At 47.7% G+C, this 16,507-nt stretch overlaps 1 protein-coding gene across 7 annotated transcripts in view; it reads right to left on the bottom strand.

Moving 5' to 3' along the window:
- Positions 1-16,507, bottom strand: part of dock3 (dedicator of cytokinesis 3) — a 410,366-nt gene that overhangs the window by 215,963 nt on the left and 177,896 nt on the right. For all 7 annotated transcript variants that reach the window (XM_036984224.1, XM_036984227.1, XM_036984223.1 and 4 more), the window contains exon 4: positions 13,329-13,384. In XM_036984224.1, the coding sequence (XP_036840119.1) occupies positions 13,329-13,384 (56 nt within the window). The remainder of the gene's footprint in view (positions 1-13,328; positions 13,385-16,507) is intronic.

The raw sequence follows: 16,507 nt of genomic DNA, 5'->3' as shown, positions 1-16,507 counted from the left end.
GGAAGAGAAGAGGAAGAAGGACAGTGGAGGAGAAGAGGAAGAGGGAAGAGAGACAGTGGAGTAGAAGAGGAAGAGGGAAGAGAGACCGTGGAGGAGAAGAGGGAAGAGGAAGAGAGACAGTGGAGGAGAAGAGGAAGAGGGAAGAGAGACAGTGGAGGAGAAGAGGAAGAGGAAGAGAGACAGTGGAGGAGAAGAGGAAGAGGGAAGAGAGACAGTGGAGGAGAAGAGGAAGAGAGACAGTGGAGGAGAAGAGGAAGAGGGAAGAGAGACAGTGGAGGAGAAGAGGAAGAGGAAGAGAGACAGTGGAGGAGAAGAGGAAGAGAGACAGTGGAGGAGAAGAGGGAGGGGGAGAGATACAGTGGAGGAGAAGAGGAAGAGAGACAGTGGAGGAGAAGAGGGAAGAGAGAGTGGAGGAGAAGAGGAAGAGGGAGAGAGACAGTGGAGGAGAAGAGGAAGAGGGAGGGGGAGAGAGACAGTGGAGGAGAAGAGGAAGAGAGACAGTGGAGGAGAAGAGGGAGGGGGAGAGAGACAGTGGAGGAGAAGGGGAAGAGAGACAGTGGAGAAGAAGAGGAAGAGGGAATAGAGACAGTGGAGGAGAAGAGGAAGAGGAAGAGAGACAGTGGAGGAGAAGAGGAAGAGAGACAGTGGAGGAGAAGAGGAAGAGGGACAGTGGAGGAGAAGAGGAAGAGAGACAGTGGAGGAGAAGAGGAAGAGGAAGAGGGACAGTTGAGGAAAAGAGGAAGGGGGAAGAGAGACATAAGTTTACATACACTAAGTTGACTGTGTCTTTAAACAGCTTGGACAATTCCAGAAAGTTATGTCATGGCTTTAAAAGCTTCTGATAGGCTAATTGACATCATCTTAGTGAATTGGAGTTGAGCCCGTGGATGTATTTCAAGGCCTACCTTCAAACTCAGTGCCTCTTTGCTTGACATCATGGGGAAACCAAAAGAAATCAGCCAAGACCTCAGAAAAAAAATTGTAGACCACAAGTCTGGCTCATCCTTGGGAGCAATTTCAAACGCCTGAAGGTACCACGTTCATCTTTACAAACAATAGTACGCAAGTATAAACACCATGGGACCACGCAGCCGTCATACCACTCAGGAAGGAGACGCGTTCTGTCTCCTAGAGATGAGCGTACTTTGGTGCGAAAAGTGCAAATCAATCCCAGAACAACAGCAAAGGACCTTGTGAAGATGCTGGAGGAAACAGGTACAAAAGTATCTATATCCACAGTAAAACGAGTCCTATATCGACATAACCTGAAAGGCCGCTCAGCAAGGAAGAAGCCACTGGTCCAAAAACACCATGTTGTGGGGGGAGGACAATTATGTGGATATATTGAAGCAACATCTCAAGATATCAGTCAGGAAGTTAAAGCTTGGTCACAAATGGGTCTTCCAAATGGACAATGACCCCAATGACCCTAAGCATACTTCCAAAGTTGTGGCAAAATGGCTTAAGGACAACAAAGCCCTGACCTCAACCCTATAGCAAAATTGTGGGCAGAACTGAGAAAGCGTGTGCAAGCAAGGAGGCCTACAAACCTGACTCAGTTACACCAGCTCTGTCAGGAGGAATGGGCCAACATTTATCCAACTTATTGTGGGAAGCTTGTGGAAGGCTACCTGAAACGTTTGACCCAAGTTAAACAATTTAAAGGCAATGCTGCCAAATACTACTTGAGTGTATGTAAACTTCTGACCCACTGGGAATGTGATGAAAGAAATAAAAGCTGAAATAAGTCATTCTCTCTACTATTATTCTGACATTTCACATTTCACATTCTTAAAATAAAGTGGTGATCCTAACTGACCTAAGACAGGGAAAATTGTACTAGGATTAAATGTCAGGAATTGTGAAAAACTGAGTTTAACTGTATTTTGCTAAGGTGTACGTAAACTTCCTGACTTCAACTGTAACATGTAGTGCATTTCCCATAATGCACTGCTGTGTCTCTCTAGGCCAGGGAGATGATGGAGGGAACATTACAGCTGACATAGCTCTTATAAGCTGCTTGTTTTAGACTCATGGGTCTCTGGGCAAAACTAGTGTACTATATAGGGAATATTGTGGAAGTTGTGATGCCGACATACTGTAGGTGTCTGGATAAATGCACTGATCTAGGTGTAAAAACTGGGCGGACGGATAGACAGGGCTAGGTACACATCGCTATACCGCACCCGTAAAGAAAGATGTACAGTAGACTGTATTATTTGGCTCTGTCTGAGATGTACAGTAGACTGTAGTATTTGGCTCTGTCTGAGATGTACAGTAGGCTGTAGTATTTGGCTCTGTCTGAGCTGTAGTATTTGGCTCTGTCTGAGATGTACAGTAGACTGTAGTATTTGGCTCTGTCTGAGATGTACAGTAGACTGTAGTATTTGGCTCTGTCTGAGATGTACAGTAGACTGTAGTATTTGGCTCTGTCTGAGATGTACAGTAGACTGTAGTATATGGCTCTGTCTGAGATGTACAGTAGACTGTAGTATTTGGCTCTGTCTGAGATGTACAGTAGACTGTAGTATTTGGCTCTGTCTGAGATGTACAGTAGACTGTAGTATATGGCTCTGTCTGAGATGTACAGTAGACTGTAGTATTTGGCTCTGTCTGAGATGTACAGTAGACTGTAGTATATGGCTCTGTCTGAGATGTACAGTAGGCTGTAGTATTTGGCTCTGTCTGAGATGTACAGTAGACTGTAGTATATGGCTCTGTCTGAGATGTACAGTAGACTGTAGTATATGGCTCTGTCTGAGATGTATGGTAGACTGTAGTATTTGGTTCTGTCTGATATGTACAGTAGACTGTAGTATATGGCTCTGTCTGAGATGTACAGTAGACTGTAGTATTTGGCTCTGTCTGAGATGTACAGTAGACTGTAGTATTTGGCTCTGTCTGAGATGTACAGTAGACTGTAGTATATGGCTCTGTCTGATATGTACAGTAGACTGTAGTATTTGGCTCTGTCTGAGATGTACAGTAGACTGTAGTATATGGCTCTGTCTGAGATGTACAGTAGGCTGTAGTATATGGCTCTGTCTGAGATGTACAGTAGACTGTAGTATTTGGCTCTGTCTGATATGTACAGTAGACTGTAGTATATGGCTCTGTCTGAGATGTACAGTAGACTGTAGTATTTGGCTCTGTCTGAGATGTACAGTAGACTGTAGTATTTGGCTCTGTCTGAGATGTACAGTAGACTGTAGTATTTGGCTCTGTCTGAGATGTACAGTAGACTGTAGTATTTGGCTCTGTCTGAGATGTACAGTAGACTGTAGTATTTGGCTCTGTCTGAGATGTACAGTAGACTGTAGTATATGGCTCTGTCTGAGATGTACAGTAGACTGTAGTATTTGGCTCTGTCTGAGATGTACAGTAGGCTGTAGTATTTGGCTCTGTCTGAGATGTACAGTAGACTGTAGTATATGGCTCTGTCTGAGATGTACAGTAGACTGTAGTATATGGCTCTGTCTGAGATGTACAGTAGGCTGTAGTATTTGGCTCTGTCTGAGATGTACAGTAGACTGTAGTATTTGGCTCTGTCTGAGATGTACAGTAGGCTGTAGTATTTGGCTCTGTCTGAGATGTACAGTAGACTGTAGTATTTGGCTCTGTCTGAGATGTACAGTAGACTGTAGTATTTGGCTCTGTCTGAGATGTACAGTAGACTGTAGTATATGGCTCTGTCTGAGATGTACAGTAGACTGTAGTATTTGGCTCTGTCTGAGATGTACAGTAGGCTGTAGTATTTGGCTCTGTCTGAGATGTACAGTAGACTGTAGTATATGGCTCTGTCTGAGATGTACAGTAGACTGTAGTATATGGCTCTGTCTGAGATGTACAGTAGGCTGTAGTATTTGGCTCTGTCTGAGATGTACAGTAGACTGTAGTATTTGGCTCTGTCTGAGATGTACAGTAGGCTGTAGTATTTGGCTCTGTCTGAGATGTACAGTAGACTGTAGTATTTGGCTCTGTCTGAAACATGCTCTGATGTTCTGAAGTCTCTGGCTCTCTGAATAGGCAGATGCCGGTTTGGGAAATGTTTTTTTCTTTTCCATCAATATTTATGAGAAATCAGCACCTCCATCACTCAAACCAAAAGAAAGGATGTGTCCTAAATGGCACCATATTCCCTATATAGTGCTATACTTATTAACGGCACCCTATGGTTCCTGGTCAAAATAAGTGCATTTAATAGGGGATAGAGAATAATTTAGGACACAACCAAAGACAGAGAGAAATAAAGTAACAATAAAAAATGTATATATCCTGTCTGTGTGTCACTCCCATTGGGACCCTGCTCCTGAGGACACACCTGTGAATATCAACACCAGGGACTACTGTCAGATAGGATAGAGACTGTTTTGGTTTACCGTTGGTTTAGCTTTAAAGTTGTATTTCCTTGTTTCTCAGGTTAAGTTTAGCTTATTGGGATCCCTGTTAGCTACTGCGCATGAGGCAGCTACACTTCCTGGGGTCCACATAATACATACAAACACATGACAAAGTACAGAACCTTTATAGACAAGGACATTATATTCTAAATAAAATTCCAAATAAATATGAGTTATATATTGGAAAGGCACCAAGGTTTTTAACATTTTTATTTCACCTTTATTTAACCAGGTAGGCCAGTTGAGAACACCTTTATTTAACCAGGTAGGCCAGTTGAGAACACCTTTATTTAACCAGGTAGGCCAGTTGAGAACACCTTTATTTAACCAGGTAGGCTAGTTGAGAACACCTTTATTTAACCAGGTAGGCCAGTTGAGAACACCTTTATTTAACCAGGTAGGCCAGTTGAGAACACCTTTATTTGACCAGGTAGACCAGTTGAGAACAAGTTCTCATTTACAACTGCGACCTGGCCAAGATAGAGCAAAGCAGTGCGACAAAAACAACAACACAGAGTTACACATAAACAAACCTACAGTCAATAACACAATAGAAAAATCTATGTACAGTGTGTGCAAATGTAGAAGATTAGGGAGGGTAAGGCAATAAATAGGCCATAGTGGCGAAATAATTACAATTTAGCATAAACACTGGAGTGATAGGTGTGCAGATGATGATGTGCAAGTAGAGATACTGGAGTGCAAAAGAGCAAGAGGATAAATAACAATATGGGGATGAGGTAGTTGGGTGGGCTATTTACAGATTGGCTGTGTACAGGTACAGTGATCGGTAAGCTGCTCTGACAGCTGATGCTTAAAGTTAGAGAGGGAGATATAAGACTCCAGCTTCAGTGATTTAAAGACTATAAATTCATAGATATTAATATTGTTACATCCAGTACAGTTCAATTAGATATTTAGAAAGACGAGATGATCTGTGATACAATATATATATATATATATATATATATATTTTTTTTTTAAAGCTAAACTTGCTTTTTGCCTGAATAACCTCTGGTGGCAGAGCATTCCATGATGACATGGCTCTACTGTGTGTCTACTGTGTGTCTACTGTGTGTCTACTGTGTGTCTACTGTGTGTCTAGCTCATGCAAGTGGTTAGAAGAGAAGTAGTTAATTTCTCCTCAACCCTCAACCATGAAAGACTGTCCTGCATGTTGATGATGTGAGTTCTGTATGTTCAGTTAAGGGCAAGGCGTGCTGCTCTGTTTATGAGCCGGCTGCAGCTTTGCCAGATCGTTCTTTGCTGCACCTGACCATATTATCAGACAGTAATCAAGATGATCATCTGTACATTAAAAGTTTAATATTGGTTTCATCAGACCAGAGAATCTTGTTTCTCATGTTCTGAGAGTCCTTTAGGTGCCTTTTGGCAAACTCCAAGCGGGCTGTCATGTGCCTTTTACTGAGGAGTGGCTTCCGTCTGGCCACAGAGTGCTGCAGAGATGGTTGTCCTTCTGGAAGTTTCTCCCATCTCTACAGAGGAACTCTGGAGCTCTGTCAGAGTGACCATCAGGTTCTATATAGCTAGGTGTCATCATCTAAAATAATCATCATTTATAAAACAGTTCTTATTTGATTAATGGTGGTCGGACCCATCTATGTGAAGGCAAACCGCAAATTCCACTATTGTGCCTAATCCTAATTGTGGCTAGCCTCACAACACATAACCCGGTCAGGTCGAGATTTACTAACCAGATGAAGCTAGATGGCTGCTTTTAATGTTAGCTTTAGGCAACAGGGTTAATGAACTGAAGTTCAATTTCAACAGGCGAACAACAAGTGTCTACCTAGCTAATACTTACTCACAAGGATTCCCGAAATCATTGCTAAGAATAATGAAAATGTCTGCAGTTACTACGGGTCATTGTTTTCATTCTGGTTGTATTGGTGGTAGCTAGGTACCAAGCTAAAACTAGCTACCTCAGAAGATGCGGTCAAACAAATAATGCTTTATTACCAATGCGGTATTGTAAACACATCGTTTGTGCCCGGTGTGTGCTTGTTTGCAGACTTGTTTTTGTACAACTTTGACAGTGCTACTGATAGTGGTGGCGCTTGGCTTGCACGTTTAAATCCAGCACACACAACATCATATAATAAAACGGTGATATTTGACGTGTCAAATGTAAAAGCTATCCTGTCCATCCTGTCCATCCTGTCCATCCTTTCTATCCTGCCCATCCTGCCTATCCTGTCTATCCTGTCCATCCTGTCCATCCTGTCTATCCTGTCTATCCTGTCCATCCTGTCTATCCTGTCCATCCTGTCCATCCGGTCTATCCTGTCTATCCTGTCTATCCTGTCCATCCTGTCCATCCTGTCTATCCTGCCCATCCTGCCTATCCTGTCTATCCTGTCCATCCTGTCTATCCTGTCTATCCTGTCTATCCTGCCCATCCTGTCCATCATGTCTATCCTGTCCATCCTGTCCATCCGGTCTATCCTGTCTATCCTTCCCATCCTGTCTATACTGTCCATCCTGTCTATCCTGTCTATCCTGCCCATCCTGCCTATCCTGTCCATCCTGTCTATCCTGTCTATCCTGCCCATCCTGTCTATCCTGTCCATCCTGTCTATCCTGTCCATCCTGTCCATCCTGTCCATCCTTTCTATCCTGCCCATCCTGCCTATCCTGTCTATCCTGTCCATCCTGTCCATCCTGTCTATCCTGTCCATCCTGTCTATCCTGTCCATCCTGTCCATCCGGTCTATCCTGTCTATCCTGTCTATCCTGTCCATCCTGTCCATCCTGTCTATCCTGCCCATCCTGCCTATCCTGTCTATCCTGTCCATCCTGTCTATCCTGTCTATCCTGTCTATCCTGCCCATCCTGTCCATCATGTCTATCCTGTCCATCCTGTCCATCCGGTCTATCCTGTCTATCCTTCCCATCCTGTCTATACTGTCCATCCTGTCTATCCTGTCTATCCTGCCCATCCTGCCTATCCTGTCCATCCTGTCTATCCTGTCTATCCTGCCCATCCTGTCTATCCTGTCCATCCTGTCTATCCTGTCCATCCTGTCCATCCTGTCCATCCTGTCCATCTTGTCTATCCTGTCCATCCTGTCTATCCTGTCTATCCTGTCTATCCTGCCCATCCTGTCCATCCTGTCCATCCTGTCTATCCTGTCCATCCTGTCCATCCTGTCTATCCTGTCCATCCTATCCATCCTGTCTATCCAGTCTATCGTGTCTATCCTGTCCATCCTGTCCATCCTGTCTATCCTGTCCATCCTGTCCATCCTGTCTATCCAGTCTATCCAGTCTATGCTGTCTATCCTGTCTATCCTGTCCATCCTGTCCATCCTGTCTATCCTGTCCATCCTGTCTATCCTGTCCATCCTGTCCATCCTATCCATCTAGTCTATCCTGTCTATCCTGTCCATCCAGTCTATGCTGTCTATCCTGTCTATCCTGTCCATCCTGTCTATCCTGCCTATCCTGCCCATCCTGTCCATCCTGTCCATCCTGTCTATCCTGTCCATCCTGTCCATCCTGTCTATCCTGCCCATCCTGCCTATCCTGTCCATCCTGTCTATCCTGTCTATCCTGTCTATCCTGCCCATCCTGTCCATCCTGTCCATCCTGTCTATCCTGCCCACCCTGTCCATCCTGTCCATCCTGTCCATCCAGTCTATCCTGTCTATCCTGTCTATCCTGTCCATCCTGTCTATCCAGTCTATCCTGTCTATCCTGTCCATCCTGCCCATCCTGTTTATCCTGCCCATCCTGTCCATCCTGTCCATCCAGTCTATCCTGTCTATCCTGTGTATCCTGTCCATCCTGTCCATCCTGTCTATCCAGTCTATCCTGTCTATCCTGTCTATCCTGCCCATCCAGTCTATCCTGTCTATCCTGCCCATCCTGCCTATCCTGTCTATCCTGCCCATCCTGTCCATCCTGTCCATCCTGCCCATCCTGTCCATCCTGTCTATCCTACCCATCCTGTCCATCCTGTCCATCCTGCCCATCCTGTCCATCCTGTCTATCCTGTCCATCCTGTCTATCCTGTCCATCCTGTCCATCCTGTCCATCCTGCCCATCCTGTCCATCCTGTCTATCCTGCCCATCCTGTCCATCCTGTCTATCCTGTCCATCCTGTCTATCCTGTCTATCCTGTCCATCCTGCCCATCCTGTCCATCCTGTCTATCCTGTCCATCCTGTCCATCCTGTCTATCCTGTCCATCCTGTCTATCCTGCCAATCCTGTCCATCCTGTATATCCTGTCCATCCTCTCCATCCTGTCTATCCTGTCTATCCTGCCCATCCTGTCCATCCTGTCTATCCTGTCCATCCTGTCTATCCTGTCTATCCTGTCTATCCTGCCCATCCTGTCTATCCTGTCTATCCTGCTGGCTGATCCCAGCACATTCTGGGATGTTTCCCAGTACAGTATAGGACTTCCCTGTAATATCCTGTGAAATGGGCTCCCAAGTGGCCCAGCGGTCTAAGGAACTACATCTCAGTGCTGGTTCGATTCCAGGCTGAATCACAGCCGACTGTGATTGGAAGTCCCATAGGGCGGCGCGCAATTTGCCCAGCGTCATCCGAGTTTGGCGTCATTGTAAATAAGAATCTTCTTAGCTGACTTGCCTAGTTAAATAAAGGTTCAATTAAAAATAGAAAGAATTTTAAAAAAATAACATAGCTTAAGTAGTGAGATAAATTGTCTTTTCTATCCTGACTGTACTTTAACTGTACCATGACTATGTACCATGACTATGTACCATGACTATGTAACATAACGATGTACCATAACTATGTACCATGACTATGTACCATGATTATGTAACATAACTATATACCATGATTATGCACCATGACTATGTACCATGACTATGTACATTGACTATGTACCATGCCTATGTAACATAACTATGTACAATGACTATGTACCATGACTATGTACCATGACTATGTAACATACCTATGTACCATGACTATGTACCATGACTATGTACCGGCACCATTTTGGTGTTTTTTTACCGTGCTGGATAACAGGAACAAGTAAATTACTGTAGTTTCTCAGTACCGTGCTGGATAACCGGAACAAGTATATTACTGTAGTTTCCCTGGACCAAGTCGGGTGCTGGACATAGTAAAACAAGTGTTCCACAAAGAAGTGATCGAGATGATCTTGTCGGTGATCCTGACTGATGATTTCACTGAGGTGATTCTCAGTACAAGACGGGCCTTTCCCATAGTCTGCCAGGTAACTGGACACTGTAAATCTAGAACTAGTTATAAATCAGAACCTCTGCAGTCAGACAGAGTAGAACACAGGGACAGCAAGAGGAATCAATCAGATAGGGAGGGATGGAGCGATGGAGGGAGGAGAGAGAGAGGGAGGAGAGATAGAGAGTGAGAGAGAGAGAGACAGAGACAGAGAGACAGAGACAGAGAGACAGAGACAGAGACAGTCATTTTCTCTCTCTCTCTCTCTCTCTCTCTCTCTCTCACTCTCTCTCTCTCTCTCTCTCTCTCTCTCCTCCCTCTCTCTCCTCCCTCTCTCCTCTCCTCTCCTCCATCCATCTCTCCTCTCCTCTCCTCCCTCTCTCCTCCCTCTCTCCTCTCCTCCCTCTCTCCTCCCCCTCTCCTCCCTCTCTCCTCTCATCCCTCTCTCCTCCCTCTCTCCTCTCATCCACCCCTCTCCTCCATCCCTCTATCCTCTCCTCCCTCTCTCCTCCCTCTCTCCTCTCTCTCCCTCTCTCCTCCCCCTCTCCTCCCTCTCTCCTCTCCTCCCTCTCTCAACTCCTCCCTCTCTCCTCTCCTCCCTCTCTCCTCCCTCACTCCTCTACTCACTCTCTCCTCTCACTCTCCTCCCTCTCTCCTCCCATCCCTCTCTCCTCTACTCCCTCTCTCCTCCCTCGCTCTTCTCCTCCCTCTCTCATCCCTCACTCCTCTACTCCCTCTCTCCTCTACTCCCTCTCTCCTCCCTCTCTCCTCTCCTCCCTCTCTCCTCTCCTCTACCCCTCTCGTCCCTCTCTCCTCTCCTCCCTCTCTCCTCTTCCTCCACCTCTCTCCTCCCTCTCTCATCCCCTCCACCCCTCTCCTACATCCCTCTCTCCACTCCTCCCTCTCTCCTATCTCTCTCTCTCTCTCTCTCTCTCTCTCTCTCCCTCTCCTCCATCCCTCTCCTCTCCTCTCCTCCCTCTCTCCTCTCTCACTCCTCTACTCACTCTCTCCTCTCCTCCCTCTCTCCTCCCATTCCTCTCTCCTCTACTCCCTCTCTCCTCCCTCTCTCCTCTCCTCCCTCTCTCCTCCCTCTCTCCTCCCATCCCTCTCTCCTCTACTCCCTCTCTCCTCCCTCTCTCCTCTCCTCCCTCTCTCATCCCTTACTCCTCTACTCCCTCTCTCCTCTACTCCCTCTCTCCTCCCTCTCTCCTCTCCTCCCTCTCTCCTCTCCTCTACCCCTCTCCTCCCTCTCTCCTCTCCTCCCTCTCTCCTCTCCTCCCTCTCTCCTCTCCTCCACCCCTCTCCTCCATCCCTCTATCCTCTCCCCCCTCTCTCCTCCCTCTATCCTCTCTCTCTCCTCTCATCCCTCTCTCCTCCCCCTCTCCTCCCTCTCTCCTCTCCTCCCTCTCTCCTCCCTCTCTCCTCTCCTCCCTTTCTCCTCTCCTCCACCCCTCTCCTCCCTCTCTCGCCTCCTCCCTCTCTCCTCCCTCTCTCCTCTCCTCCCTCTCTCTCCTCCCTCTCTCTCCTCCCTCTCTCCTCCCTCTCTCATCCCCTCCACCCCTCTCCTCCATCCCTCTCTCCTCTCCTCCCTCTCTCCTCCCTCTCTCCTTTCTCTCTCTCTCTCTCTCTCTCTCTCCTCCCTCTCTCCTCTCCTCTACCCCTCTCCTCCCTTTCTCCTCTCCTCTCCTCCATCCCTCTCCTCTCCTCTACTCCCTCTCTCCTCTCCTCCCTCTCTCCTCCAATTCCTCTCTCCTCTACTCCCTCTCTCCTCCCTCTCTCCTCTCCTCCCTCTCTCCTCCCTCTCTCCTCTCCTCCCTTTCTCCTCTCCTCCACCCCTCTCCTCCCTCTCTCCTCTCCTCCCTCTCTCCTCTCCTCCCTCTCTCCTCTCCTCCACCCCTCTCCTCCATCTCTCATCCCCTCCACCCCTCTCCTCCATCCCTCTCTCCTCTCCTCCCTCTCTCCTCCCTCTCTCTCTCTCTCTCTCTCTCCCTCTCCTCCCTCTCTCCTCTCCTCTACCCCTCTCCTCCCTTTCTCCTCTCCTCTCCTCCATCCCTCTCCTCCCTCTCTCCTCTCTCGCTCCTCCCATTCCTCTCTCCTCTACTCACTCTCTCCTCTCCTCCCTCTCTCCTCCCTCTCTCCTCCCATCCCTCTCTCCTCTACTCCCTCTCTCCTCTCCTCCCTCTCTCATCTCCTCTACCCCTCTCCTCCCTCTCTCCTCTCCTCCCTCTCTCCTCTCCTCCCTCTCTCCTCTCCTCCACCCCTCTCCTCCCTCTATCATCAACTCCACCCCTCTCATCCATCCCTCTCCTCTCCTCTACTCCCTCTCTCCTCTCCTCCCTCTCTCCTCTCTCACTCCTCTCTCACTCTCTCCTCTCCTCCCTCGCTCCTCCCATTCCTCTCTCCTCTACTCCCTCTCTCCTCCCTCTCTCCTCTCCTCCCTCCCTCTCTCCTCCCTCTCTCCTCTCCTCCCTTTCTCCTCTCCTCCACCCCTCTCCTCCCTCTCTCCTCTCCTCCCTCTCTCCTCCCTCTCTCCTCTCCTCCCTCTCTCCTCTCCTCCACCCCTCTCCTCCATCTCTCATCCCCTCCACCCCTCTCCTCCATCCCTCTATCCTCTCCTCCCTCTCTCCTCCCTCTCTCCTCTCTCTCTCTCTCTCTCTCTCTCTCTCTCTCCCTCTCCTCCCTCTCTCCTCTCCTCTACCCCTCTCCTCCCTTTCTCCTCTCCTCTCCTCCATCCCTCTCCTCTCTCACTCCTCTACTCACTCTCTCCTCTCCTCCCTCTCTCCTCCCTCTCTCCTCCCATTCCTCTCTCCCTCTCTCCTCCCTCTCTCCTCTCCTCCCTCTCTCCTCCCTCACTCCTCTACTCACTCTCTCCTCTCCTCCCTCTCTCCTCCCTCTCTTCTCTCCTCCACCCCTCTCCTCCCTCTCCCATCCCCTCCACCCCTCTCCTCCATCCCTCTCTCCTCTCCTCCCTCTCTCCTCCCTCTCTCTCTCTCTCTCTCCCTCTCCTCCCTCTATCATCAACTCCACCCCTCTCCTCCATCCCTCTATCCTCTCCTCCCTCTCTCCTCCCTCTCTCCTCTCTCTCTCCTCTCATCCCTCTCTCCTCCCCCTCTCATCCCTCTCTCCTCTCCTCCCTCTCTCCTCTCCTCCATCTCTCCTCTCCTCCACCCCCCTCCTCCCTCTCTCCTCTCCTCCCTCTCTCCTCCCTCTCTCCTCTCCTCCCTCTCTCCTCTCCTCCACCCCTCTCCTCCCTCTCTCATCCCCTCCACCCCTCTCCTCCATCCCTCTCTCCTCTCCTCCCTCTTATCCTCCCTCTCTCTCTCTCTCTCTCTCTCTCTCTCTCTCCCTCTCCTCCCTCTCTCCTCTCCTCTACCCCTCTCCTCCCTTTCTCCTCTCCTCTCCTCCATCCCTCTCCTCTCCTCTCCTCTACTCCCTCTCTCCTCTCCTCCCTCTCTCCTCCCCCTCTCCTCCCTCTCTCCTCCCTCTCTCCTCCCTCTCTCCTCTCCTCCCTCTCTCCTCGCTCTCTCCTCTCCTCCACCCCTCTCCTCCCCTCCACCCCTCTCCTCCATCCCTCTCTCCTCTCCTCCCTCTCTCCTCCCTCTCTCCTCTCTCTCTCTCTCTCCTCCCTCTCCTTAACACCCATCCTCTCTCCTTAACACCCCTTCTCTCTCTCCTGCTTTGTCTCCTCAGACAAAGTCATTAGGTATAAGAAAGGGAGTGATACTTACCCTCTGTTGGTTACGATGGCCTTCTTCAAGTGAATGTAGCTGGTCGGGAAGATTCCCTGAGAAAAGAAAAACCAGGGACTGTATTAGCTTTGACCAGGGACTGTATTAGCCTTGACCAGGGACTGTATTAGCCTTGACCAGGCACTGTATTAGCTTTAATAATAAAATAACTGTAGGGAATAACAGTAGTCCTGTCCTCATTATTGTCTCCACCCCCTCCAGGTGTCGCTTGTTTTCCCCAGTGTATTTATCCCTGTGTTTCCTGTCTCTCTGTGCCAGTGTATTTATCCCTGTGTTTCCTGTCTCTCTGTACCAGTGTATTTATCCCTGTGTTTCCTGTCTCTCTGTCCCAGTTTATTTATCCCTGCGTTTCCTGTCTCTCTGTACCAGTGTATTTATCCCTGTGTTTCCTGTCTCTCTGTGCCAGTGTATTTATCCCTGTGTTTCCTGTCTCTCTGTACCAGTGTATTTATCCCTGTGTTTCCTGTCTCTCTGTGCCAGTGTATTTATCCCTGTGTTTCCTATCTCTCTGTACCAGTGTATTTATCCCTGTGTTTCCTGTCTCTCTGTACCAGTGCATTTATCCCTGTGTTTCCTGTCTCTCTGTACCAGTGTATGTATCCCTGTGTTTCCTGTCTCTCAGTACCAGTGTATTTATCCCTGTGTTTCCTGTCTCTCTGTGCCAGTGTATTTATCCCTGTGTTTCCTGTCTCATTGTGCCAGTGTATTTATCCCTGTGTTTCCTGTCTCTCTGTGCCAGTGTATTTATCCCTGTGTTTCCTGTCTCTCTGTACCAGTGTATTTATCCCTGTGGTTCCTGTCTCTCTGTACCAGTGTATTTATCCCTGTGTTTCCTGTCTCTCTGTGCCAGTGTATTTATCCCTGTGTTTCCTGTCTCTCTGTACCAGTGTATTTATCCCTGTGTTTCCTGTCTCTCTGTGCCAGTGTATTTATCCCTGTGTTTCCTGTCTCTCTGTGCCAGTGTATTTATCCCTGTGTTTCCTGTCTCTCTGTACCAGTGTATTTATCCCTGTGTTTCCTGTCTCTCTGTGCCAGTGTATTTATCCCTGTGTTTCCTGTCTCTCTGTACCAGTGTATGTATCCCTGTGTTTCCTGTCTCTCTGTACCAGTGTATTTATCCCTGTGTTTCCTGTCTCTCTGTGCCAGTGTATTTATCCCTGTGTTTCCTGTCTCTCTGTACCAGTGTATTTATCCCTGTGTTTCCTGTCTCTCTGTACCAGTGTATTTATCCCTGTGTTTCCTGTCTCTCTTTGCCAGTGTTTTTATCCCTGTGTTTCCTGTCTCTCTGTACCAGTGTATTTATCCCTGTGTTTCCTGTCTCTCTGTACCAGTGTATTTATCCCTGTGTTTCCTGTCTCTCTGTACCAGTGTATTTATCCTAGTGTTTCCTGTCTCTCTGTACCAGTGTATTTATCCTTGTGTTTCATGTCTCTCTGTGCCAGTGTATTTATCCCTGTGTTTCCTGTCTCTATGTACCAGTGTATTTATCCCTGTGTTTTCTGTCTCTCTGTACCAGTGTATTTATCCCTGTGTTTCCTGTCTCTCTGTACCAGTGTATTTATCCCTGTGTTTCATGTCTCTCTGTGCCAGTGTATTTATCCCTGTGTTTCATGTCTCTCTGTGCCAGTTCTTCTTGTATGTTTCCAAGTCAACCAGTGGTTTTCCCGTACTCCTGCTTCTCTTTTTTCTAGTCCTTGCGGTTTTGACCCTTGCCTGTTTCTGGACTCTGTACCCGCCTGCCTGACGGTTCTGCCTGCCTTGACCACGAGCCTGTCTGCCACTCTGTACCCACCTGACTGACCGTTCTGCCTGCCTTGACCACGAGCCTGTCTACCACTCTGTACCTCCTGTCTGTCACTCTGTACCTTCTGGACTCTGTTCTGGTTTTAACCTTTTGCCTGTCCATGACCATTCTCTTGCCTACTCCTTTTGGATGAATAAACACTGCAAAACTCCAACCATCTGCCTCCTGTGTCTGCATTTGGGTCTCGCCATGATATTTAGGTTCCCATTTTGTTCGACACAATTGTTTAAATAGTTACAAATCAGGTCTCCCTACCAAACTTCCCCACTAAAACATAGGTATCAAGTCTCCCTACCAAACTTCCCCACTAAAACATAGGTATCAAGTCTCCCTACCAAACTTCCCAACTAAAACATAGGTATCAAGTCTCCCTACCAAACTTCCCCACTAAAACATAGGTATCAAGTCTCCCTACCAAACTTCCCCACTAAAACATAGGTATCAAGTCTCCCTACCAAACTTCCCCACTAAAACATAGGTATCAAGTCTCCCTACCAAACTTCCCCACTAAAACATAGGTATCAAGTCTCCCTACCAAACTTCCCCACTAAAACATAGGTATCAAGTCTCCCTACCAAACATCCCCACTAAAACATAGGTATCAAGTCTCCCTACCAAACTTCCCCACTAAAACATAGGTATCAAGTCTCCCTACCAAACTTCCCCACTAAAACATAGGTATCAAGTCTCCCTACCAAACTTCCCCACTAAAACATAGGTATCAAGTCTCCCTACCAAACATCCCCACTAAAACATAGGTATCAAGTCTCCCTACCAAACTTCCCCACTAAAACATAGGTATCAAGTCTCCCTACCATACTTCCCCACTAAAACATAGGTATCAAGTCTCCCTACCAAACATCCCCACTAAAACATAGGTATCAAGTCTCCCTACCAAACTTCCCCACTAAAACATAGGTATCAAGTCTCCCTACCAAACATCCCCACTAAAACATAGGTATCAAGTCTCCCTACCAAACTTCCCCACTAAAACATAGGTATCAAGTCTCCCTACCATACTTCCCCACTAAAACATAGGTATCAAGTCTCCCTACCAAACATCCCCACTAAAACATAGGTATCAAGTCTCCCTACCAAACATCCTCACTAAAACATAGGTATCAAGTCTCCCTACCAAACATCCCCACTAAAACATAGGTATCAGGTCTCCCTACCAAACTTCCCCGCTAAAACATAGGAATCAGGTCTCCCTACCAAACTTCCCCACTAAGACATAGGTATCAGGTCTCCCTACCAAACTTCCCTGCTAAAACATAGTAATCAGGTCTCCCTACCAAACTTCCCCACTAAAACATAGGTTACAGGTCTCCCTACCAAACTTCCCCACTAAAAC

Source organism: Oncorhynchus mykiss, chromosome 7, assembly GCF_013265735.2.
Source record: "Oncorhynchus mykiss isolate Arlee chromosome 7, USDA_OmykA_1.1, whole genome shotgun sequence".
NCBI lineage: Eukaryota > Metazoa > Chordata > Actinopteri > Salmoniformes > Salmonidae > Oncorhynchus > Oncorhynchus mykiss.
The sequence above is the reverse complement of the archived record's forward strand: the minus strand, read 5'-3'. Positions and strand labels throughout refer to the sequence as shown.